General features: G+C 47.7%; 1 protein-coding gene across 4 annotated transcripts in view; it reads left to right on the top strand.

Annotated features, from left to right (window-relative positions):
* TMEM209 (transmembrane protein 209) overlaps positions 1-13,290 on the top strand; it is a 161,590-nt gene extending 148,300 nt beyond the window's left edge. For all 4 annotated transcript variants that reach the window (XM_063926745.1, XM_063926744.1, XM_063926747.1 and 1 more), the window contains one exon: positions 13,212-13,290. In XM_063926745.1, coding sequence (XP_063782815.1) covers positions 13,212-13,269 — 58 coding nt within the window. In that variant the 3' untranslated portion in view covers positions 13,270-13,290. The remainder of the gene's footprint in view (positions 1-13,211) is intronic.
* Positions 13,291-23,841: the final 10,551 nt, after the last annotated feature.

Here is a 23,841-nt window from a genome sequence, read left to right as displayed (position 1 = left end):
TACATAACATCAGGGAATACATCCAGTAATAAAACTGTGACTGATTGTGGACAGTGCCATCTAGCATGTGTAACATCTGACCAGCATGCAATATTGCAGTAGAGAACAGCAAACTGTAATGCTGGTATCACGAGTAACTTCAGCATTAGTGCAACTTTCCTTATCTTCTGTGTGGTACAGGAGCCGGCAGTGCACTGGGGTCCCATTGCTGCCGCCACGGCACAAGACCATCTCCTGGGCTTGTGAACAATGCCAGTGGGTGCAAGATGACTGGTAACTTGTAGCCTGATCCAATGAGTGGAGGTTCCAACCACAGATGTGTCCCCATACACTATTGCTGCAGTCACGTCAAACATCCCTTCTTGGCGCGCCAGGTCCCATGCGACTTGGCTTGCGCCAAGTGTGTCTTTCTGAATCTGCATACGAGTGTTATGACGCCGCATCCTACTTTCACTCCAGGTTTTGTGCTTCGGATACAGATTAAGACTTACACACCGATAAACAAGTATTGTATATCTAATTAATCGGTGTGTTCTTGTGAAGCTGTTTTGTCGTATCTGATTTCAACTAAGATGCACATTTGTGCGAAAGACTACAACACTAAACGAGGCTCACCTGTACCATATTGAGGCTAGGTGTATGAGCACACGTCTGTATTTTGGGCGTGTTGGTGATTGGAAGTGTGGAGAAACCCCACAAGGCAATGGACCCCATGTGCTAACAAGGGACATCACAGTGGTGATGTGGCTGTGGTGGCACTGTTATGGTGTGGGCCTGTTTTCAGTTGACATGCATTAGGACCTCTGATACATGCAGACATAAATAACCGCTGGACACTACGTAACTATCCTTGCACCCATTCATGTCATGCATTCACTCAGGGGGGAGTACACCAATACTCTACCGCATAGGTCCTTAATCACCAGATTATGGCTAAAGGAGAATAACTCTGAATTTGGCATTAAGAGTTGGGCCCCCTCATTCGCAAGAATTTGAACCCAGTAGAATACATATAGAATGCAGTTTCATTGTTCCACCATTGGCTATTATTAGGGAATTGTGGACCGTTTGTCAGAAGACAGGGTGTGAATTATGAGATCTGGTCTCTAGGTCGACCACTATTGGTCGACAGTAACTAGGTCGACAGGGCTCTAGGTCGACAGGTCAAAAGGTTGATATGAGTTTTCCCTTTTTCTCTTACGTCCTAGAGGATGCTGGGGACTCCAAAAGGACCATGGGGGTATAGACGGGATCCGCAGGAGCTTGGGCACACTAAAAAGACTTTAACTGGGTGTGAACTGGCTCCTCCCTCTATGCCCCTCCTCCAGACCTCAGTTAGACTTTGTGCCCAGGAGTGACTGGACACACACTAGGGGAGCTCTACTGAGTTTCTCTAGAAAATACTTTTGTTAGGTTTTTTATTTTCAGGGAGACCTGCTGGCTACAGGCTCCCTGCATCGTGGGACTGAGGGGAGAGAAGTCAGACCTACTTCTACTTAGTTAAGGGCTCTGCTTCTTAGGCTACTGGACACCATTAGCTCCAGAGGGTTCGATCACTTGGTTCGCCTAGCTGCTTGTTCCCGGAGCCGCGCCGTCACCCCCCTCACAGAAGCCAGAAGAAAGAAGCCGGGTGAGTATGAGAAGATCCGAAGACATCAGACGGCAGAAGACTTCAGTAACGAGGTAGCAGCGCAGCGGTAGCGCTGCGCTCCATGCTCCCACACACTTCACCAACGACACTTGCGGGTGCAGGGCGCTGGGGAGGGAGTTCCCCGGGCAGCATGTTACTGGGGTCATTGTGAGCTGGCAGACAGGCATATACGGTGCCCGGGCACCGTTTTTCATACCCCCGCCAGCATAAGATATTAGAATTTTTGCGGGACTGAAGCGCGCCGGGAAGGGGCGGGGCTTATCCGCACAGCTCACCAGCGCCATTTTCTCTCATTCACAGCCGCTGCATGAGACGCTGGCCCGGGACCTCCAGGTTCCATTCAAGTAAAAGGGAGCAAAAGGAGGGGGTGGCACAGATAAATTGGTGCTTGTTTATCATTAAGGGCAGCGCTATCATCATATATTATTGTGGTGTGATATATGGGCGCTTGGGTGTGAGCTGGAATACTCCCTCTGTGTTTCTCTCTCCGGGCTTCCCTGTGGGTCTGTCCCCTGGTTTGGGCAGTGGGTGTGTCGGTACTACGTGTCGGCATGTCTGAGGCTGAGTGTTCCTCCCCGGAGGAGGTTACGGGGGGCGCATAAAAGGGGCTGGAAATGGCTCTGTCGGCACAGCCGACACCTGATTTGGTTACTATGTTAAGTACACTTAATGCAAATGTGGCCTCATTGTCTAAGAGGTTGGATAAATCTGAGTCTCAGACACAAGTATGGAGGAAATCCAATGAGGATGCTTTGACTCGGGTGCAGACCCCTTCAGGGTCACAAAAGCGTTTGTTTACCCAGATGGTAGATACGGATACCGACACGGATTCTGATTCCGATGTCTATTTCAATGAGACTACTTTACACCCAAGGCTAGTTAAGAGTATTCAGTACATGATTGTGGCTATTAAAGATGTTTTACGTATCTCTGACGAACCTGCTGTTCAGGAAACAAGGATTTGCTTATTTAAAGGGAAAAGACCTGAGGTGAAGTTCCCCCCTCTCATGAAATGAATACTCTTTGTGAAAAGGCTTGGGAGTCACCGGACAAGAGATGGCAGATTCCCAAGAGAATTTTCATGGCGTATCCTTTCCCCTCTGATGACAGGGAAAAATGGGAGTCGTCTCCGAATGTCGACAAGGCTCTATCCCGTTTATCTAAGAAGGTGGTACTTCCGTCCCCTGACACGGCAGCTCTCAAGGATCCGGCGAGCGCAAGCTGGAAACGTTTTTGAAGGCCATTTTCGTTAATACGGGTGCATTGCTCAGACCTGCTGTGGCGTCGGTATGGGACACTGCAGATTACCTGAAGGATGCGGCGAGGGATGTTGGCCTCTTGGGATCAAGAGCCAATGCCATGGCGGTCTCGGCCAGGAGGGCACTGTGGATCCATCAATGGAATGTTGATGCCGACTACAAGAAAAATATGGAAGCTCTTCCCTTCAAAGTTAGTGTCTTGTTTGGTGATGGCCTGGCTGACCTGGTGTCTACCGCGACTGCGGGTAAGTCATCTTTTCTTCCTTATGTTCCCACATAACCGAAAAAGGCACCCCATCAGCAGATGCAGTCCTTTCGACCCAATAAATACAAATGAGGAAAAGGCTCGTCCTTCCTCGCTTCAAAGGGTAGAGGAAGGGGAAGGAAGTCGCCTGCAGTATCAGGCGCCCAGAACCAAAAGTCCTCCCCCATCTCTACCAAGTCCACCGCATGATGCTGGGGCTCCCCTGCGTGAGTCCGAGCAGGTGGGGAATCGTCTGCGGTTCTTCAGTCAGGTCTGGGTTCAATCAGGCCTGGATCCTTGGGTCCTAGACATAGTGTCTCAGGGATACAAGCTGGAGTTTCAGGAGATGCCCCCTCACCGCTTTTTCATTTCGGCCTTGCCAGTGTCTCTTCCGGAAAGAGATGTGGTAAATGCTGCGATACAAAAGTTGTGTCAACAGAGGGTCATTGTTCCCGTTCCCCCGTCCCAACGGGGGGAGGGGTTCTATTCGAGCCTCTTTGTCGTACAGAAGCCGGACGGTTCGGTCAGACCAATTCTGAACCTAAAATCCCTCAATCCATACTTGAAAGTTTTCAAGTTCAAGATGGAATCTCTTCGAGCTGTGATCTCCAGCTTAGAAGAGGGGGATTTTATGGCGTCAGTCGACATAAAGGATGCCTACTTACACGTCCCGATATATCCTCCGCATCAGGCCTTCCTGAGATTTGCGGTGCAGGATTGTCATTGCCAATTTCAGACGTTGCCGTTTGGGCTTTCCACGGCCCCGAGGGTATTCACCAAGGTCATGGCAGAAATGATGGTTCTCCTACGCAAGCAAGGGGTTACAATTATCCTGTACTTGGACGATCTCCTGATAAAGGCGAGGTCCAAGGAACAGTTGTTAAGAAATGTGGATCTCTTCCTGTCGGTTCTGTGACAACACGGTTGGGTTCTAAATTTGCCAAAGTCTCAGTTGATCCCGGCCACTCGGCTGCCCTTTCTGGGCACGATTCTAGACACAGAGTTAGAGGGTGTTTCTTCCGGAAGACAAAGCTCTGAAAATACAGACAATGGTCAGGGAGCTTCTGAGACCGACAAGTGTGTCGATTCATCAATGTACTCGGGTTCTGGGGAAGATGGTGGCGGCTTACAAAGCCATTCCGTTTGGCAGGTTTCATGCCCGGGTGTTTCAGTGGGATCTGCTGAACAAATGGTCCGGGTCGCACCTGCACATGCACCGGAAAATAAGTCTATCTTCCAGGGCCAGGATTTCTCTCCTGTGGTGGCTACAAAGCTCTCACCTTCTAGAGGGACGCCGATTCGGAATCCAGGACTGGGTCCTGCTGACAACAGATGCAAGTCTCCGAGGCTGGGGCGCAGTTGCGCAAGGAAGAAATTTCCAGGGATAGTGGTCAAGCCAGTAATCTTGTCTCCACATAAATGTTCTCGAGTTAAGAGCCATTTACAACGGCCTGCTACAAGCAAAGAGCCTTCTTCAGGGTCGTCCTGTCCTGATCCAGTCGGACAACATAACAGCGTTGGCGTACGTAAACCGCCAAGGCGGAACAAGGAGAAGGGCGGCTATGGCGGAGGCCACAAGAATCCTTCGCTGGGCGGAACAGCACGTGAGCGCTCTGTCAGCAGTCTTCCTCCCGGGCGTGGACAACTGGGAAGCAGACTTCCTCAGCAGTCACGATCTCCATCCGGGAGAGTGGGCTCTTCACCAAGAGGTATTTGCAGAAGTGACGGGGGTTGGGGAATTTCTCTGATAGACATGATGGCGTCTCGCCTCAACAAGAAGCTTCCGAGGTATTGTTCCAGGTCAAGAGACCCCCAAGCCAGTGCAGTGGACGCCCTGGTAACTCCGTGGGTGTTTCAGTCGGTATATGTGTTCCCTCCGCTTCCTCTCATTCCAAAGGTGCTGGGGATCATACGACGAACAAGGGTTCAGGTGATTCTCGTCGTTCCAGACTGGCCACGCAGGACCTGGTATCCGGATCTTCGGGAATTGCTTGTGGAAGATCCTTGGCCGCTTCCTCTAAGAGAGGACTTGTTACTGCAGGGGCCCTGCGTGTTTCCGGACTTACCGCGGCTGCGCTTGACGGCGTGAAAGTTGAGCGCCAGATCTTAGCTCGAAAAGGTATTCCTGGGGAGGTCATCCCCATTCTCCTTAAGGCTAGGAAGGAGGTTACGGCGAAACATTATCACCGTATTTGGAGAAAGTATGTTTCGTGGTGTGAAAACAAAGCAGCTCCTGCGGAGGAATTTCACTTGGGTCGGTTTCTCCATTTTTTGCAGGCCTGAAATTGGGTTCCAAAAAAAAGTGCAGATTTCGGCTTTATCTATTTTCTTTCAAAAGGAATTGGCCGTCCTTCTAGAAGTTCAGACTTTTGTGAAGGGAGTGCTGCATATCCATCCTCCATTTGTGCCGCCTGTGGTGCCGTGGGATCTTGAAGTGGTGTTGCAGTTTCTTATGTCTCACTGGTTTGAACCTTTGCGTAAGGTTGAGTTAAAGTTTCTCACTTGGAAGGTGGTCATGCTTTTGGCTCTGGCGTCTGCCAGGCCAGTGTCAGAGTTGGCGGCCTTGTCTCACAAGAGTCCATATTTGATCTTCCATTCGGATAGAGCGGAATTGAGGACTCGTCAACAATTTCTGCCAAAGGTGGTTTCTTCGTTTCACATTAACCAACCTATTGTGGTGCCTGTGGCTACAGATGCTGTGGAGGTTCCAAAGTCTCTTGATGATGTAAGAGCTTTGAAAATTTACGTCGCCAGAACGGCTCTTACCAGTAAAACAGAGGCTTTGTTTGTCCTGTATGCTTCCAACAAGATTGGAAATCCTGCTTCTAAGCAAACTATTGCACGCTGGATTTGTAATACTATTCAGCAAGCTCATTCTTCGGCTGGGCTACCGTTGCCGAAGTCAGTAAAGGCCCATTCTACCAGAAAAGTGGGCTCGTCTTGGGAGGCTGCCCGAGGGGTTTCGGCACCTTTGCTAAGTTTTACAAGTTTGATACCCTGGCTGATGAGGACCTCATGTTTGCTCAATCAGTGCTGCAGAGTCGTCCGCACTCTCCCGCCCGTTCTGGAGCTTTGGTATAGTCCCCAGGATCCTCTAGGACGTAAGAGAAAATAGGATTTTAATACCTACCGGTAAATCCTTTTCTCTAACGTCCTAGTGGATGCTGGGGACTCCGTAAGGACCATGGGGAATAGACGGGCTCCGCAGGAGACGGGGCACTTTAAGAAAGAATTAGGAATACTGGTGTGCACTGGCTTCTCCCTCTATGCCCCTCCTCCAGACCTTAGTTAGAATCTGTGCCCGGACAGAGCTGGGTGCACTTTAGTGAACTCTCCTGAGCTTGCTAATAAAGTATTTTGTTAGGATTTTTTATTTTCAGAGAGATCTGCTGGCAACAGACTCTCTGCTACGTGGGACTGAGGGGAGAGAAGCAGACCTACTAACTGCGGATAGGTCATGCTTCTTAGGCTACTGGACACCATTAGCTCCAGAGGGATCGAACACAGGAACGCACCCTTGGTCGTCCGATCCCGGAGCCGCGCCGCCGCCCCCCTCGCAGAGCCAGAAGCCAGCGTGAGAAGCAAGAAGACTTCGAAAGCGGCGGCAGAAGACTCCAGTCTTCATATGAGGTAGCGCACAGCACTGCAGCTGTGCGCCATTGCTCCCACATTACACCCACACACTCCGCTCACTGAGGGTGCAGGGCGCAGGGGGGGGCGCCCTGGGCAGCAATTAGAGACCTTTTGGCAAAGTGGGCATATAAACAGTTGGGCACTGTATATATGCATGAGCCCCCGCCATTATTTTACACAAAATCGCGGGACAGAAGCCCGCTGCTGAGGAGGCGGGGCTTCTTCCTCAGCACTCACCAGCGCCATTTTCTCTCCACAGCTCCGCTGAGAGGAAGCTCCCCATGCTCTCCCCTGCAGAAGCACGATAGAAGAGGGTGAAAAGAGAGGGGGGGCACATAAATTTGGCGTAAAAACAATATATACAGCAGCTACTGGGTTAACACTACGTTACTGTGTGATTCCTGGGTCATATAGCGCTGGGGTGTGTGCTGGCATACTCTCTCTGTCTCTCCAAAGGGCCTTGTGGGGGAACTGTCTTCAAATAGAGCATCCCCTGTGTGTGTGGTGTCGGTACGTGTGTGTCGACATGTCTGAGGTAAAAGGCTCCCCTAAGGAGGAGATGGAGCTAATGTGTGTGAGAGGGTGTCTCCGTCGACAACGCCGACACCTGTTTGGATATGTGTAAGTGCTAAGGTGTATTTATTGCACAAAAGATTAGAGAACAGACAGGAAATCTACCCATGTCTGTCCCTATGGCGCAGAGACCTTCAGAGTCTCACAATGCTCACTATCCAAAATAATGGACACTGATATCGACACGGAGTTCGACTCCAGTGTCGACTACGATAATGCAAAGTTACAGCCAAAATGGCAGAAAAGTATTCAATATATGATTATTGTAATAAAGATGATTTGCATATCACTGATGACTCATCTGTCCCTGACACAAGGGTACACATTTTAAGGGGAAGAAAGCTGAGGTAAATTTCCCTCCTCTCATGAGGAAAAAGAGCGTGAATCTCCAGACAAGAGACTGCAGCTTCCGACAAAGAATTCTCAGGCAGTATCCTTTCCCCACTAGGGCCAGGATGTGATGGGAATCTTCCCCTAGGGTGTCACGTTTGCCCAAAAGATAGCCCTAGCTATTCTCAGGGATCCTGCAGATAGCGTGCACATTTTGGTACATTACTCAGACCGGCGATTGGGTCGGCATGGTTTTATAGCGCTGTGGCGGCGTAGACAGGTACCTTATCAGCAGAAATTGAGACCCTAGTATATGTGTGTGTATATATATGTATGTGTGTATGTATATATATATATATATATATAAGATGCTGTCTTAAGAGATATATGTCATAAAACATGCCCAAAGAGACATGAGTATACTGGGTCCCAGAGGCAAAGCTATGTCGATTTCTGCTTGACGTATCCTGTAGAATATGCAATGGACAGATGATGCCACCTTAAGTGGCATATGGAAGGCTGAGGATTGTGTGGAGAAAGGTTCTCGGACCTGGTCTCCACAGCTATAGCTGGTAATTCTGATATTTTGCCTTGTATTCCTGCACAGCCTAGGAAAGCACGTCATTATCAAATGCAGCCTTTCGAACAAAGAAACAAGAAAGTCCGAGGTGCGTCCTTTCTTGCCAGAGGCGGGGGCAGAGAAAACCAGCTGCACAACATAGCTAGTTCCCAGAAACAGAAGTCCTCCCCGGCCTCTACGAAAATCCACCGCATGTCGCTGGGGCACCACAGGCGGAGCTAGGCCCGGTGGGGGCACGCTTTCGTAAATACAGCCACAAGTGGGTTCACTCCCTGTTAGATCCCTGGGCAATAGATATTGTGTCTCAGGGATACAAGCTGGACTTTGAGAAGATGCCTCCTCACTGACGGCCCTACCGGCTTCCCCCCCCCCCCCCCCCCCCCCCCCCGAGAGGGAAACAGGGTTAACTGCAATTCACAAATTGTATCTTCAACAGGTGGTGATCAAGGTTCCCCTCCAACAAGGAGGGGGTTATTATTCGACCATGTTGTAGTTCCGAAACCAGATGGTTCGGTCAGACCCATATTGAATTTAAAATCCCTGAATATATACATGAAAAGTTCAGGAGAGGGGGATTTTATGGTGTCTCTGGACATAAAGGATGCTTACCTTCATGTACCCGTTTATCCACCTCATCAGGAGTACCTCAGATTTGTGGTACAGGATTGTCATTACCAATTCCAGACGTTGCCGTGTGGTCTGTCCACGGCACCGAGAGTATTTACCAAGGTAATGGCAGTAATGATGGTGCTCCTGCGAAAGCAGGGAGTCACAATTATCCCATACTTGGACGATCTCCTCATAAAGGCGAGGTCCAGAGAACAGTTGCTGATTAGTGTAGCACGCTCTCGGGAAGTGTTACAACAGCATGGCTGGATTCGGAATATTCCAAAGTCGCAGCTGATTCCTACGACGCGTCTGCCCTTCCTGGGCATGATTCTGGACGCAGACCAGAAGAAGGTTTTTCTCCCGACGGAGAAGGCTCAGGAACTCATGACACTGGTTATTGACCTCTTAAAACCAAAACAGGTGTCGGTGCATCACTGCACGAGAGTCCTGGGAAAGATGGTGGCGTCATACGTGGCCATTCCCTTCGGCAGGTTCCATGCGAGGACCTTTTCAATGGGATCTGTTGGACAAATGGTCCGGATCGCATCTACAGATGCATCGGCTGATCACCCTATTCCCCAGGGCCAGGGTGTCTCTTCTGTGGTGGCTGCAGAGTACTCACCTTCTCGAGGGCCGCAGGTTCGGCATTCAGGACTGGGTCCTGGTGACCACGGATGCAAGCCTCCGCGGGTGGGGGGCAGTCACTCAGGGAAGAAGTTTCCAAGGGCTGTGGTCAAGTCAGGAGACTTGCCTTCACATCAACATCCTGGAACTAAGGGCCATATACAACGCCCTAAGTCAAGCGGAGACCCTGCTTCGCAACCAATCGGTGCTGATTCAATCACAACATCTCCGCAGTGGCTCATGTAAACCGCCAAGGCGGCACAAGGAGCAGGGTGGCGATGGCGGAAGCCACCAGAATTCTTCGATGGGCGGAGAATCACGTAAGAGCACTGTCAGCAGTGTTCATTCCGGGAGTGGACAACTGGGAAGCAGACTTCCTCAGCAGGCACGACCTCCACCCGGGAGAGTGGGGACTTCATCAAGAAGTCTTCGCGCAGATTGTAGGTCGGTGGGAACTGCCACAGGTGGATATGATGGCATCCCGACTCAACAAAAAGCTACAGAGGTATTGCGCCAGGTCAAGAGACCCTCAGGCAATAGCTGTAGACGCACTGGTGACACCGTGGATGTTCCAGTCGGTTTATGCGTTTCCTCCTCTTCCTCTCATACCCAAGGTGCTGAGAATCATAAGAAAAAGAGGAGTGAGAACAATACTCATTGTTCCGGATTGGCCAAGAAGGACTTGGTATCCAGAGCTGCAAGAAATGCTCACAGAGGACCCATGGCCTCTGCCTCTAAGGCAGGATCTGTTGCAGCAGGGACCTTGTCTGTTCCAAGACTTACCGCGGCTGCGTTTGACGGCATGGCGGTTGAGCGCTGGATCCTAGCGGAAAAAGGCATTCCGGATGAGGTTATTCCTACGCTGATTAAGGCTAGGAAAGACGTGACAGCAAAACATTATCACCGTATATGGCGAAAATATGTTGCTTGGTGTGAGGCCAGGAAGGCCCCTACGGAGGAATTCCAGCTGGGCGGTTTCCTTCACTTCCTACAGTCTGGAGTGACTATGGGCTTAAAATTAGGATCCATTAAGGTCCAGATTTCGGCCCTATCCAATTTCTTTCAATAGGAACTGGCTTCTCTTCCTGAAGTTCAGACGTTATAAAGGGAGTGCTGCATTTTCAGCCCCCTTTTGTGCCACCAGTGGCACCTTGGGATCTTAACGTGGTGTTGAGTTTTCTGAAATCTCACTGGTTTGAGCCACTTAAGACCGTGGAGTTAAAATATCTCACGTGGAAAGTGGTCATGCTATTGGCCTTAGCTTCGGCTAGGCGTGTGTCAGAATTGGCGGCTTGATCATGTAAAAGCCCCTATCTGGTTTTCCATATGGACAGGGCAGAATTACGGACTCGTCCGCAATTTCTGCCAAAGGTGGTGTCATCTTTTCATTTGAACCAACCTATTGTGGTGCCTGCGGCTACTCGTGACTTGGAGGATTCCAAGTTCCTAGATGTAGTCAGGGCTTTGAAGATTTACGTAGCCAGAACGGCTGGAGTTAGGAAAACTGACTCGCTGTTTATCCTGTATGCATCCAACAAGCTGGGTGCTCCTGCTTCAAAGCAGACTATTGCTCGCTGGATCTGTAACACGATTCAGCAGGCTCATTCTGCGGCTGGATTGCCGCATCCAAAATCAGTAAAAGCCCATTCCACAAGGAAGGTGGGCTCTTCTTGGGCGGCTGCCCGAGGGGTCTCGGCTTTACAGCTTTGCTGAGCAGCTACTTGGTCGGGTTCAAACACCTTTGCAAAATTCTACAAGTTTGATACCCTGGCTGAGGAGGACCTTGTGTTTGCTCATTCGGTGCTGCAGAGTCATCCGCACTCTCCCGCCCGTTTGGGAACTTTGGTATAATCCCCATGGTCCTTACGGAGTCCCCAGCATCCACTAGGACGTTAGAGAAAATAAGATTTTACTTACCGGTAAATCTATTTCTCGTAGTCCGTAGTGGATGCTGGGCGCCCGTCCCAAGTGCGGACTTCTTCTGCAATACTTGTATATAGTTATTGCTTAAATAAGGGTTATGTTATGGTTGCATCAGGTTTGTCTGATGCTCTGTTGTTGTTCATGCTGTTAACTGGGTAAGTTTATCACGAGTTATACGGTGTGATTGGTGTGGCTGGTATGAGTCTTACCCTGGATTCCAAAATCCTTTCCTTGTACTGTCAGCTCTTTCGGGCACAGTTTCCTTAACTGAGGTCTGGAGGAGGGGCATAGAGGGAGTTGCCAGTGCACACCAGTATTCCTAATTCTTTCTTAAAGTGCCCTGTCTCCTGCGGAGCCCGTCTATTCCCCATGGTCCTTACGGAGTCCCCAGCATCCACTACGGACTACGAGAAATAGATTTACCGGTAAGTAAAATCTTATTTTCTCCTAGTCCGTAGAGGGTGCTGGGCGCCCATCCCAGTGCGGACTGTTACTTGCAGTGTATTATTACTGGTTAAATTTGTTTACACGCGGGTTGTGTATTAGTTATATTCAGCTTGTTGCTGTTGTTAATTCATACTGTTATCTGGTTTCCTGTTACTCCGGTTGTACGGTATGTTTGTGGTGTGGACTGGTAGGTTTCTCTCCCTTAGTTTAAACAAAAATCCTTTCCTTGAAATGTCCGTCTCTCCTGGGCACAGTTCCTATAACTGAGGTCTGGAGGAGGGGCATAGAGGGAGGAGCCAGTTCACACCCAGTTAAAGTCTTTTTAGTGTGCCCAAGCTCCTGCATATCCCGTCTAAACCCCCATGGTCCTTTTGGAGTCCCCAGCATCCTCTACGGACTAGGAGAAAAGGATTTACCGGTAGGTATTAAAATCCTATTTTTTTTTTTTTCATTTTCTTTTAAACTTCTTCATACTTAACGATCCACACGGACTATGATTGGGAACAGTAACCTGTGCCGAGCGCAGCGAGTCACCTTGCCCGAAGCTCGCGAGGGGACGTGGTGCACTAATTGGGGTTCCTGGTCACTGTACGGAGAAAACACCAAAAAAAAAACCATTAAAAACTCATGTTGACCTTTTGACCTGTCGACCTAGCATACCTGTCGATGAATAGTGGTCGACCTTGACACTGTCGACCCTATGAACCACACCCGTAAATTCTATACTTCAGAGAGCTTATGGAGTTCATGCCCCATCGTGTTGTTGGTATCAGGCCGCATTAGTGTCTGCACATGCATAATCTGATCGAAAAGGAGTACTTACATGTTATTAGAAAGGTCTCTATTTGCAGTGACTTAAGTGTACATTTGTCCCTATAGCTTTTTCCGACTTTCCCAATGTCATGGACCAAAATTGGCAACTGTATTCTAAAATGGCAAAAGCAGCCTTAGGGGGTGGGTACACTAAGACAACCAGCAATCTTGCGGGGGGTTGGGCATATTTACCTTCATCCCGGACCATGCAAGATTGCCGGTACACACCAGGAAGATTTAATGAACAACTTAATGATTGCTGTTTCGTTCTTCATTACTATGTACATCGCCACATGTAATATCGCCCGGTTGGCCGTGCAGCACAGGCAACTGGAAGCTGTCACATGACCTGCAGGAGTGCTCAATTGAGCATACACATAAGACCATATGCATAATTTGTTGTTTTGTCACGGCAAATTGTGCAGATTTGTAAAGCTGTGTATGTGTTATGTGATTGTGTGTAGTACAATGGCTGAAATAGTCCTCTATATTTACAACTGTTCTTTTCTTTTTCTTTTCTCCCAGGAGAGTCAATCTTGGTTTATCTGGAGTGAATATATTATGGATATTTGGCGACCTTTAATAATAAACCTGTTTCATACTATTTGAAGATTTATTTTCTTTATTTTTCCTGTAATTCTTCCAGCATATCACTTGCATGACATGTAGATGATCTGAAGCTCTGTATTACGCAGTTCATTGTCATCCCCATGTTCCAGAACAGCGTTTCAGTATGTAAAGACAGCACAGGGCCATTCATAAGCAGTAGACTTGAATATTAAAAGCTGACATAGTTTTTTCACACATCAACGATTTCTGGTCTAGTTTGTAGCATTGAGTAATTGCCAGCAAATGTAACATCATGCAGTGATTTTTAAATGGACTTTTTGTTAGCATTGTCAGTCTGAATTTCATTTATGTATTTATGACAAATAAGAAAACTACTGTACTGTATTTTTGCACTGCATCTGAAGTACTTTCTTGCTTGTCAAGAAAATGCAATAAACACTGGTGAAATTGTTTAGCATAACCAATGATCAAGCATAAGCTGTCTAATAACAAGATGTTACAATGTATGCGAGTGATTACCACCCCTAATCACACTAATCCTTTCCTAGATCTGTAATATGGTGAATTGGCTAGTTTTAAAATGAGTTTCATTTTTTTATTTATTTTTTTTATTTACCATACCTCTTATTTGGGATTGCTCAGTGCATCAGTGTACAGCATTTAGTTATTTATAAAGCTATTTCTCCGGGACTAGAATAACCCAGGCAGCTTTCTGGTTTTTATCTTTGTAATCCTTTTAGTATTTAAGTTTTTTGTTTAAAAATATATTACTATAGAGAATGCCCTGTGTCCAGTTTACTCATGCAGCAACTTTTTGTATTTGTGTGGTGAAAGGCTGGTTGTAAATAGCAAAGTGCCATCAACTTATTTTTCTAAAATTGCAGCAAATATATTTTGATATGTCCCATTTATTTTCCTCCAGTGGTGCCTTTCCTGGCAATAAACATATGACTTGTTCCCTTGTTTTAGTGTGTAATCCCCTTTATAATGTATACATTTAACTTCTGCATACTTTTGTAACTTATTAGTTTTATATGGAACTCTGTATATAATAAATCAGTCAAATGTTATGTGACTTATTATTCTTTTACTGTGAGAAAATACAGTACTAAACAGCGTGCACCTACCTCTTTGCATAGGTACCAGCACTATTGGCGGTTGAGCTCCCCTAATATTTGAGCCACCTGTAGTCATGTCCTAATATAAATACATTTGACTGACCAAATGTTTTGGCAGAATAAAACTATTTGTAAATACCAGTCAGAATACAAAGCGAATCCTGAGCAAATTGCTGGCACTTTAAGATTTTATAAAAAAAATGGCTTGTGATTGGGCATGAAATGAGCAACACTGCATGGTATCCGGTCTCTAGGTCAACCACACTTAGGTTGACAGTCACTAGGTCGACCACTATTGGTCTACAATCATTAGGTCGACAGGGTTTGTAAGTCGATATGGTCACTAGGTAGATATGAGTCTTTCGCAATTCCTTTTTTAAAACTTTTATCATACTATACAATCCACGTGGACTACAATTAGGAACGGTAACCTGTGCCGAGCGCAGTGAGGCACCTTGCCCGAAGCATGGCGAGCCATGCGAGTGGACACGGTGCACTAATTGGGGTTCCCGGTCACTCAACGAAGAAAGCGACACAAAAAAAAAAAACCTCATGTCGACATAATGCACGTGTTGACTTGGTTACTGTCGACCTAGACACTGTCGACCTAAGTTTGGTCGACCCTATGAACCACACCCCACTGCATATAGCTACAACATACCATAGCTATGGACAAGAAAACTGGACAGTCTTCTTAAAAATGCTTCCTGTCTCATTCTTTATTTGTGGTCCATCTGATTCAAGGACAAAATTATGGCTACTTTTTCTTTTCATGGAGACTAAGGGATTTATTTATTGAGTGTCCGGTTCTAAAACCCAATGCTTCTAATCATTTTTATGTCTGAAATTTAAAAGGACAATGATTTTAATAGGCATGTTTTGTTATCGTTATCCAACTTGGCTGTAATATTTCTGTATCTTCGCTTTCTATGGGAATGTAACTTGATATGCAGGGATGTGCTTCACTGACTTTGGTATTGCAGTCTTCATACCCTCCAACACTCCTGTGTCGAAAACCGGTACAAATCCGAAAAAGGGACGTGACCACTGGTAAAGGGGGTGTGGCCCCACAACGCTCCCATAAGAATGAATAGGACTACGAGACGACGAAACCCGGTACAAAGCCCTTTTTGGCCAGTACAGACCATTAAAAAAAAAACTGTACTGTACCGGCCAAAATGTTACAGTTGGAGAGTATGAGTCTTTGTGTCCTTTGTTATTAAAGTTCTGATCTAGTCATGTGGGATACTATACATATATAGGATGGGATGGTGACACAAGATCATGTTATAAGGGGACATGACACATCAAATGTAACCAGCTTACAGTATGTGCAAGGGCAGCATTGTGTTTGTCTGTTCAGTTTTACAGGGGAACTAAAGCCAGCTCTTAAAATTACTTAGGCGTTGCATGGTGGGTTTTGCTTTATCTTTAGGGAAGTTTTAACTGTCCTACTTTAGTTGTTGTTTTTGAAACATGGTTAACCATTGCCTTTCTGGTTTTTAATAAATGTGCCATTTCTGCAGCAGGGTACATTGGTTTCCACAGGGAAACATCGGGATGTGGAGTGGCTCTTGATCCAGAGGCACAAACAGGCTAAAGCTTTATACTGTCCCAGGATTCAGAGCTGAGCGGCACTCACAGGACTTGTGTAGTAAATAAAGGGTCCTCAACCCATGTAATATATTGCAATGTTTCTGTATTTTATTACAATCGTCGTCAGGCTTTATAACAGAATAATAAACAATCTTACCTTAAATAACATACAATGATACACGTGCGACACAGTATTTATCCGATACGTATATTCTACTGTGTACTCAGTCCCATAATTCCAGATTTATTCACAGGTATTGTACTTTGTCTGGCTTTATCGTACTAAGTCGCTCTGTTGTTGCATTCATATCATAATGTCTAACAAAAAAGGGCAGTAAATCAGTGGAAGCTCCTGCATCATACAGCGCATGCTCCAAGGATTTACCAGAGGGGAAAGTTTTGTATGATAGTATGTGTACCACGTGTCATACACCTAGTCAGTCCGCAGCTCCTGAGCCTACTCAGGAACCACCCGGGGCTGTGTTTACAAACCACCTGGGTACTCTGGTGGAACGCCTTCTGCCCCCTATGGGACCACCTGTGCCATTACCACCACAAATTGTCCCTATGGTTAATCCGCCTTGGGCGGAAAATTTATCTAACCAGCTACAGCAATTAAATCAGTCCTTGGTTAGACAAAAATTCACTCCAGGTCACTCCCGTATCTCTGGGTCATCTAAGCATGCGGATTCCTCCTCACAATCCACATACCTCACTGATGTTTCATCTGAAGAGGGGGGCATATGGTCCTTTCAGACACTGAATCAGGTGTTACTGATGAGGATTCTCCCTTGCAGATTGATGTCCTTGGCCTAGTGGTTGCTATTAAACAAATCCTGCAAATATCTGATTATAAGGATTCCACTACTGTGGGTAAGAAAACTGATAGATTTTTAACCACCTTCTGCCGCTTAAACATGTTACCCCATTCTGACCATTTAGTGGACATCAGACGGGAACCCTGGTCTACTCCAGGGAAGAAATTCCCTCTGCCTAAATGGGCCTTGGCTCACTATTCTCTCCCTGCAGAGTTATGTAACAAGTGGGAAAATTCACGGCCGGTGGATTCTCACGTCACCCACCTCATGGTGTCGTTCACGCTGCCTCTCACCACTGTCACTTCTCTGAAGGAACCGATAGATAAGCATGTGGAGCGATGCCTTAAATCTATTTGCTCCCTTACAGGAGCTGTGCATAGGCTCACTATTGCTGCCACTTGGTCGCAAAAGGTATTGACGCATGGGTTCAGGCCTGAGATTATCTCTGACAATGCCAGACAATACCTGTCTCACATTACCACCGCCTCCTATTACATTCAGGAGGAGTCTTCTGAGGCGGGTGTGTTGGCTGCCTAGGTGTCGACCATGTCTGTCCTGGCTCACCGTATTCTGTGGTTGAGGTCATGAAAGGTGGACCTAGACTCCAAAAAGACCTTGGAGGTTCACCCCTTCACTGGGGACATTTTATTTGGGGAAGAGCTGAATCAAACGGTGTCTGAGTTAGCAGCTGCTAAGACTGCCTTCCTCCCAAATACTAATCCTCCTGCACACCTTGAGTTCCTTTCGGACTCAAGGGAAAGCAAAAGGTCAGGCATTCCTGAGACAATCTTGTGCTCCCAAAACCACCAAGGCAAAACAATCCTGGGCAGCCTGTCAGCCTGCTTCTAAACGAGACAACTCTGCTGCATGACTGGGCGGGCCTCACTCTGGGGGATCCCAGGGTGGGTGGGAGGCCGGCTTCTACAGTTTGCCCAGGCCTGGTTAAAGACCACTTCAGACGCATCGGTACTGAAAGTGGTCTCTCACGGGTACGCTGTCTCGTTCAAGAGACGTCCCCCTCGCCGGTTCTGCACTATTGCCCTTCCTTCGGATCCATTAAAGGTGCAAGCTCTACAAATTGGTGACTTCCCTCCTGAGTACAGGAGTGGTTGTGCTGGTACCGAAGTCCCAGAGAGGCAGAGGTTATTACTCGACCTTGTTTCTGGTCCCAAAACCCAATGGGTCCTTTCAAATCACTGAGCAGGTTTGTCAGAGTGCCCAGGTTTCGTATGGAAACACTGCACTCCATTGCTGGCTACGGAACCAGGAGATTATATGGTATCCCTGGATATACAGGATGCATATCCTCATATTCCTATTGCCATGTCACATCGGCAGTTCCTGCGGTTTGCTATTGGCGACCTTCACGACCAAATCCAGGCTCTGCCATTTGGACTGGCTACGGCTCCTCGGATCTTTACCAAGATCATGGCTGTGATGACGGCCCATCTCTGTTACCAGGGAGTCAGAATCCTGCCGTATTTGGACAACCTGCTGATTCTGGCAAATTCCCACTAATTCTTCCTGAGTCATCTGCAACTGACAGTAACCTTCCTGCAAGCCCACGGGTAACTTATCAATTGGAAGAAGTCATCGCTAGTCCCGGCTCAGAGCATGGTGCACTGGGGGGCACTCCTGGACACGCATAGTCAGAGACTGTTTCTGTCCCCAGAAAAAGTCCTGAAGCTTCAGGACAGGATACGATGTGTCCTTCGTCGCCCCAGAGTGTCGATACACTTGGCGATGCAAGTACTTGGCCTGATGGTGTCTGCCTTCGACATGGTAGAGTACGCTCAATTTCATTCCTGCCCACTACAGAGGTTAATCCTTTCCAAGTGGGACAGCCTACTTCATCGGATCAGATCTCGCATGATTTCTTTGACTCCGGAGGATAATCTGTCGAGTGACCTGGTGGTTCCAGGACCAGCAATTAAGCAGGGGCCGTCCCTTCTGGATCCCCGACTGGGTCCTGCTGACAACGCACGTCAGTTTGAGGGGATGGGGTGCGGTGTTGGAGCAACACTCTTTTCAGGGTCGCTGGACCAAGGAGGATTTCAATGTGGTGCTCAATGCACTATCTCTCGCCCTGCCTCTGGTACAGAACAGGCCTGTTCAAGTACGGTTAGACAACGCCACCACAGTGGCATACATAAACCATCATGGCTGCGCTCGAAGCCACATGGCAATGATGGAAGTGTCAAATCCTTTGTTGGGAGGAATGCCATCTGCCAGCAATATCGGCAGTGTTCATTCCGGGCATCCTGAACTGGGAAGCGGACTTCCTCAGTTGCCAGGAAGTGCACGCCGGAGAGTGGAGTCTTCATCCAGAAGTCTTTTCAAATCCTACTAGACAGGTAGGGTCAACAAGATGTAGACCTGATGGTGTCTCAACACAATTACAAGGTTCCGGTCTTTGGATCTCGGTCAAGGGATCCTCAGGCAGCAATAGTGGATGCACTGGCAATTCCATGTAACTTTCGGCTGCTTTATGTTTTCCCTCCAATGTCACTTCTGCCCAGGGTCCTGTGGAAGTTCAAACAAGAGGATCGCTACTTCTAATCACTCCAGCGTGGCCCAGATGGCTTTGGGTCTCAGACCTGCAGGGTCTGTCAACAGGGTGTCCTCTTCTACTTCCTAAGCGGCCAGACCTCCTCATACAGGGCCCTTGTGTCTACCCACACCTGGCCAGACTGGCTTTGATGGCGTGGCTCTTGAAGCATCACTCCCCAGGGCCAAAGGTTTTTCTGAGGCGGTTATCCAGACTATGTTGAAAGCCCGCAAACCGGCCTCTGCCCAGATTTATTACAGGGTTTGGAATTCTTACTTCACCTGGTGTGCTGATAAGAATAACAGTATGATGTCTCTTGGTTCAGAACTCCCAGAATTCTTGCTTTTCTGCAATGAGGCCTTGACTTAGGTCTTCGTCTGGCCTCCCTCAAGTTTCACATGTCTGCCTTGTCGGTTTGGTTTCAGTTAAAAATTGCGTCTGTACCTGACATTCATATTTCCACTCAGTGTGGGATCGGACTGTTGTACTGAATGCCTTGTAAGAGTCTCCATTTGAACCTCTTGAGTCGGTGGACCTTAAATGGCTCACGACCAAGGTCCTGGTTTTGCTGGCTATTGCCTCTACAAGACGTTTGTCGGACTTAGGAGCTTTGTCCTGTCATTCACCCTGTATGATATTTCACCGTAACCAGGCAGTTACAATCTCGACTGGGTTATTTACCTAAGGTGGTGTCATCTTAACTTAACCAAGAGATTGTAGTTCCGGCCATTATCTCTTCAGATTTGCCTCCCAAAGAACGTTCTTTGGATGTGGTTGGGGCTCTCTGTATCTACTATATGTGGAGAGGACTGCCTCTGTCAGGAGGTCAGATGCTCTTTTTGACCTGTTTGGTTTCCACAAATGTGGCTGGCCTGCGAATAAGCAAACCTTGGCCAGATGGATTAGAATGGTGATTGCACAAGCTTACGCGCAGGCTGATTTCCCAGCTCCTGCTGCTATTAAAGCCCATTCTACTCGGTCTGTTGGACCTTCTTGGGCGGCCTGCTGTGGTGCGTCCGCAGAACAATTGTGCATGGCGGCTACATGGTCCTCAGTGAACACGTTTCTTAGGTTCTATGCCTTTGATACTTTTGCCTCCCAGGATGCTTCCTTTGAACGCTGGATTCTCATATCCGCTAATGCGCGTATCCTCCCTTGAGGAACTGCTTTAGGACATCCCTGATGTTAACCTGTGGAAACCAATGTACCCTGCTGCAGAAAACGAGTGTTATGGTAGACTTACCATGGTTTACACTCTTTCTGCGAGGTTCATTGGGTTCTACAGGGTGCCCACAGCTTCTATTGGTTTGTATGGCATTAGCCGCTGGTACCTTCTCATGTGAGAATGTGGTTCTATGTGACTAACATCTGCCCCCTCTCTTGCCTGCTCCTGCATTGGACTGCGCTCTCAGGGGTTATAGAGGAGGCCCCAGTGCATCCTGGGACAGCCTAAAGCTTTAGCCTGTTGGTGCATCTGGATCAAGATACACTCTACACCCCGATGTTTCCCTGTGGAACCCAATGTACCTTGCAGAAAGAGTGTTAAACATGGTAAGTCTCCCATAACACTCCTTTTCTCAAAACCTAATAGCATTTAAACTTTCTCCTGCAGCGTCCACAGTAGAACATTGGGGATATGAGGTAGCGACAGTGGATTGGCACCAACAATTTCAGCCTCCTAGAATATAACGGGCCAGTCCCCTCTATCCCCGCCTCCTGGCTCAGGCAAATCGGGTTGTTGTTTTTTTGTTGGTGCGGCAGGAGCTGGACCATGGTCAATGGGCTGCTGGTTTTTAGCAGCCATAAGCTTTTTATTTTTATAGTCTTACATTTTTTTTGAGCAATCTTGCACGTACCTTAGTCGCTCCAACAACTCCCTGTCAGGTCGCGATAATGCTTACCTGCGTGTACAGTGCTGTTTCGGCGGGTGTCTGTGTAGGATGTATTATCAAGTCCAGCAGAAATTACCAGGTTATGGCCGGAGCACGGGGAGAAGGTAAGGCATTGGTTCTGCTTAGTAGGGGAATCGCAAGACCCAGCCACACTGTTTCGGGATGGAGACTACTGAACAGTTGCTAATGTGGCTGCCACCTCTGGTGCACCAGCGCTAGGCCTCAGGGATCATAGGCTCCAGGGGTTGTATGAGGCTGCATTCCCTAGGGTTGATGTCAGCAGTGGAGAGTTAGATGCTCCTTTGGTCGACTTTCCTGTTCCCCCCCCCTCCCTCTTTCAGGTGCATGATCAGTTTTCCCCGAATTTCCCAACATGAACTGAGTTCCTGCTTCCGTCTGAGACGGTGTGTATCTAAAAGGACCCAGTCGTAGCATCGGCAGCTGTGTGACTGGTGCGTCTGTGTTCACTGTAGGTTCACGTGGTGGTTGTGTAGTCTGGACCCACTCAACGTTCACTAACATATTGATCAATCCTGGAAGGGGGCTGAATTCTCCCTGTGTCCCACTCTCCTGAGCCGGGTAATACTGCACAAAGTCTCTATCTACCTTTGAGTACGAATAGTTGGATAAGTGCCTGAGGCATATGAGTCTGTAAACTATTGCTGCTGTTTCTTTCGCTGTGCGACTGAATACATTTAAACTCCTATATAAGGTAATGCAGTAATAAGTTTCTCCTACATACTTGAAATGTATCTGTAGTTGATTATGTGCTCACATTGCTTATTATATTAGTGTATAACCTATGACTGACTGATAGTGTGATTGCTGACTTTACTATAATACTGTCAGTTTCTGTGTATTCCGATCCTCAATGCTGGTACAAGGCAGGAAGGGATCAGATTGTATGTCAGTTTAACAAATTTTAAAGTGATGTCCGTCACAAATTGTGTAGTTAACATTGTACAGGTGTGTAATTTATTTATCATGTCTAAGAGAGGCAAGGGTGAGGAGGATACTCTCCACAGCAGCACCAACATTAATTTCATGTTTGTCTTGCAAAGCTGGGTTAACCTCTCAGGATCTGGTTCAAAATGGATTATGTGCAAATTGTTTTAGTTTTCACCAACCCCCCCCCCCCCCCCCCCCCATATGGGCTGTCTTTGCTCAGACATCCAGTATAGCTCAGCGGCTAAGGCCGGCTCCTTAACCAGGTATAGGTTACCCTATTAAGCCTTACATGCAACATTCCACCTGGGGTTTATCACATCCAGTACAGGAATCGACAGCCTCTCAATAAAAACAGGCTGAAAGGCCAGTGGTAAGTAAACCACATAGACCTGATACAACATTTTCACAGTCTACACATGTTTCAGATGAGGACTCGTCGGAGGATGAGGACTCATCACACTCCGGGTCTGCATACAGTGATGAGGGCCTCAGCTCAGTGGACATACCTGAGCTAATTTAGTGCTATGAAAGCCATTCTATCCTTAGAGGAGGCAGCAGAGCCTTTGTTAAAATCTAAGGCACCTGTGTTTAAATGTCGCAAAACATTATGCAAGAGGCTTGGGTTACACCCAGAAAGACGTTTAGAATTCCAAAGAAATAGAATTACAATTTCTCTTACGTCCTAGAGGATGCTGGGGTCCATTTAGTACCATAGGGTATAGACAGGTACTCTGGGAGCCACTGGCACTTTAAGAGTTTAATAATGTGGGCTGGCTCCTCCCTCTATAGACTCAGTTTAGAAAATGTGCCCGGAGGTGCTGGTCTCAGCTAGGGGAGCTCCTAGGAGTTTTTCTAGTTTTATTATTTTTCAAAGAGTTGTTAGGTACAGGAAGGCTACTGGCAACAGCCTTCCTGCTTCGTGGGACTTAGGGGGTGGAGTAGGAACCATCTCTAGAAGTTAATGGTTCTCTATCTCCGCTGACAGGACACTGAGCTCCACAAGGCGACCGCTCACTCCCGCAGCACGGCCGCCACCCCCTAACAAAGCCAGAAGAAAGAAGAGTGGTAAGTATGATGCAGGTGACCCGGAAAGTGGGTTGACTGTGGGAATGTCGGCACAAGGGTGGGAGCACCGGAAGGTTCAGCGGCACTTGGTGTATGGTGCTGTGAGGGGCGTCCTGGGCCAGCGCACATACCCTACACTGGTCAAAATATGCTAACGGGCTAATCACCACTGTTAGCAGCACAAAACCTCAGGCCAGTATAATCCATTAAGTGTGGGAAGACGCGTCATTACAGGGTGCGGGGCTTCTCCTCAGAGCAGATCAAGCACTCACCAGCACCATTTTCTCCCTGCAGATCACACAGATGAGGCGCTGCCCTCCTCATAACTCCAGCATACCTCTGCGGTACCAGGGTGTTATAGACGGGGGGGAGAGTGTTATAATAACTGTTTATCCTATTAAGGTTATTCAGTCAGCGCCGGATGTTTATTCTATAACTGCCTACTGGGGCTCCATGTGGCTTGCTCCTTATACTCTGTGACTCTCTGAAGGTGCTCTGGGGAAACTGTCTGACATTTTCCTGTGTGTGTGTATATGTGCATTTATCCACATTACCATGTCTAAGGGCTCTGTATCCTGTGCTGCAGAGTGTGTATCTTCT

The sequence above is a fragment of the Pseudophryne corroboree genome, chromosome 6 (genome assembly GCF_028390025.1).
Source record: "Pseudophryne corroboree isolate aPseCor3 chromosome 6, aPseCor3.hap2, whole genome shotgun sequence".
In the NCBI taxonomy this organism is placed as follows: Eukaryota; Metazoa; Chordata; class Amphibia; order Anura; family Myobatrachidae; genus Pseudophryne; species Pseudophryne corroboree.
Note: the sequence above shows the minus strand (reverse complement) of the source record. Positions and strands in the feature narration are given on the sequence as shown.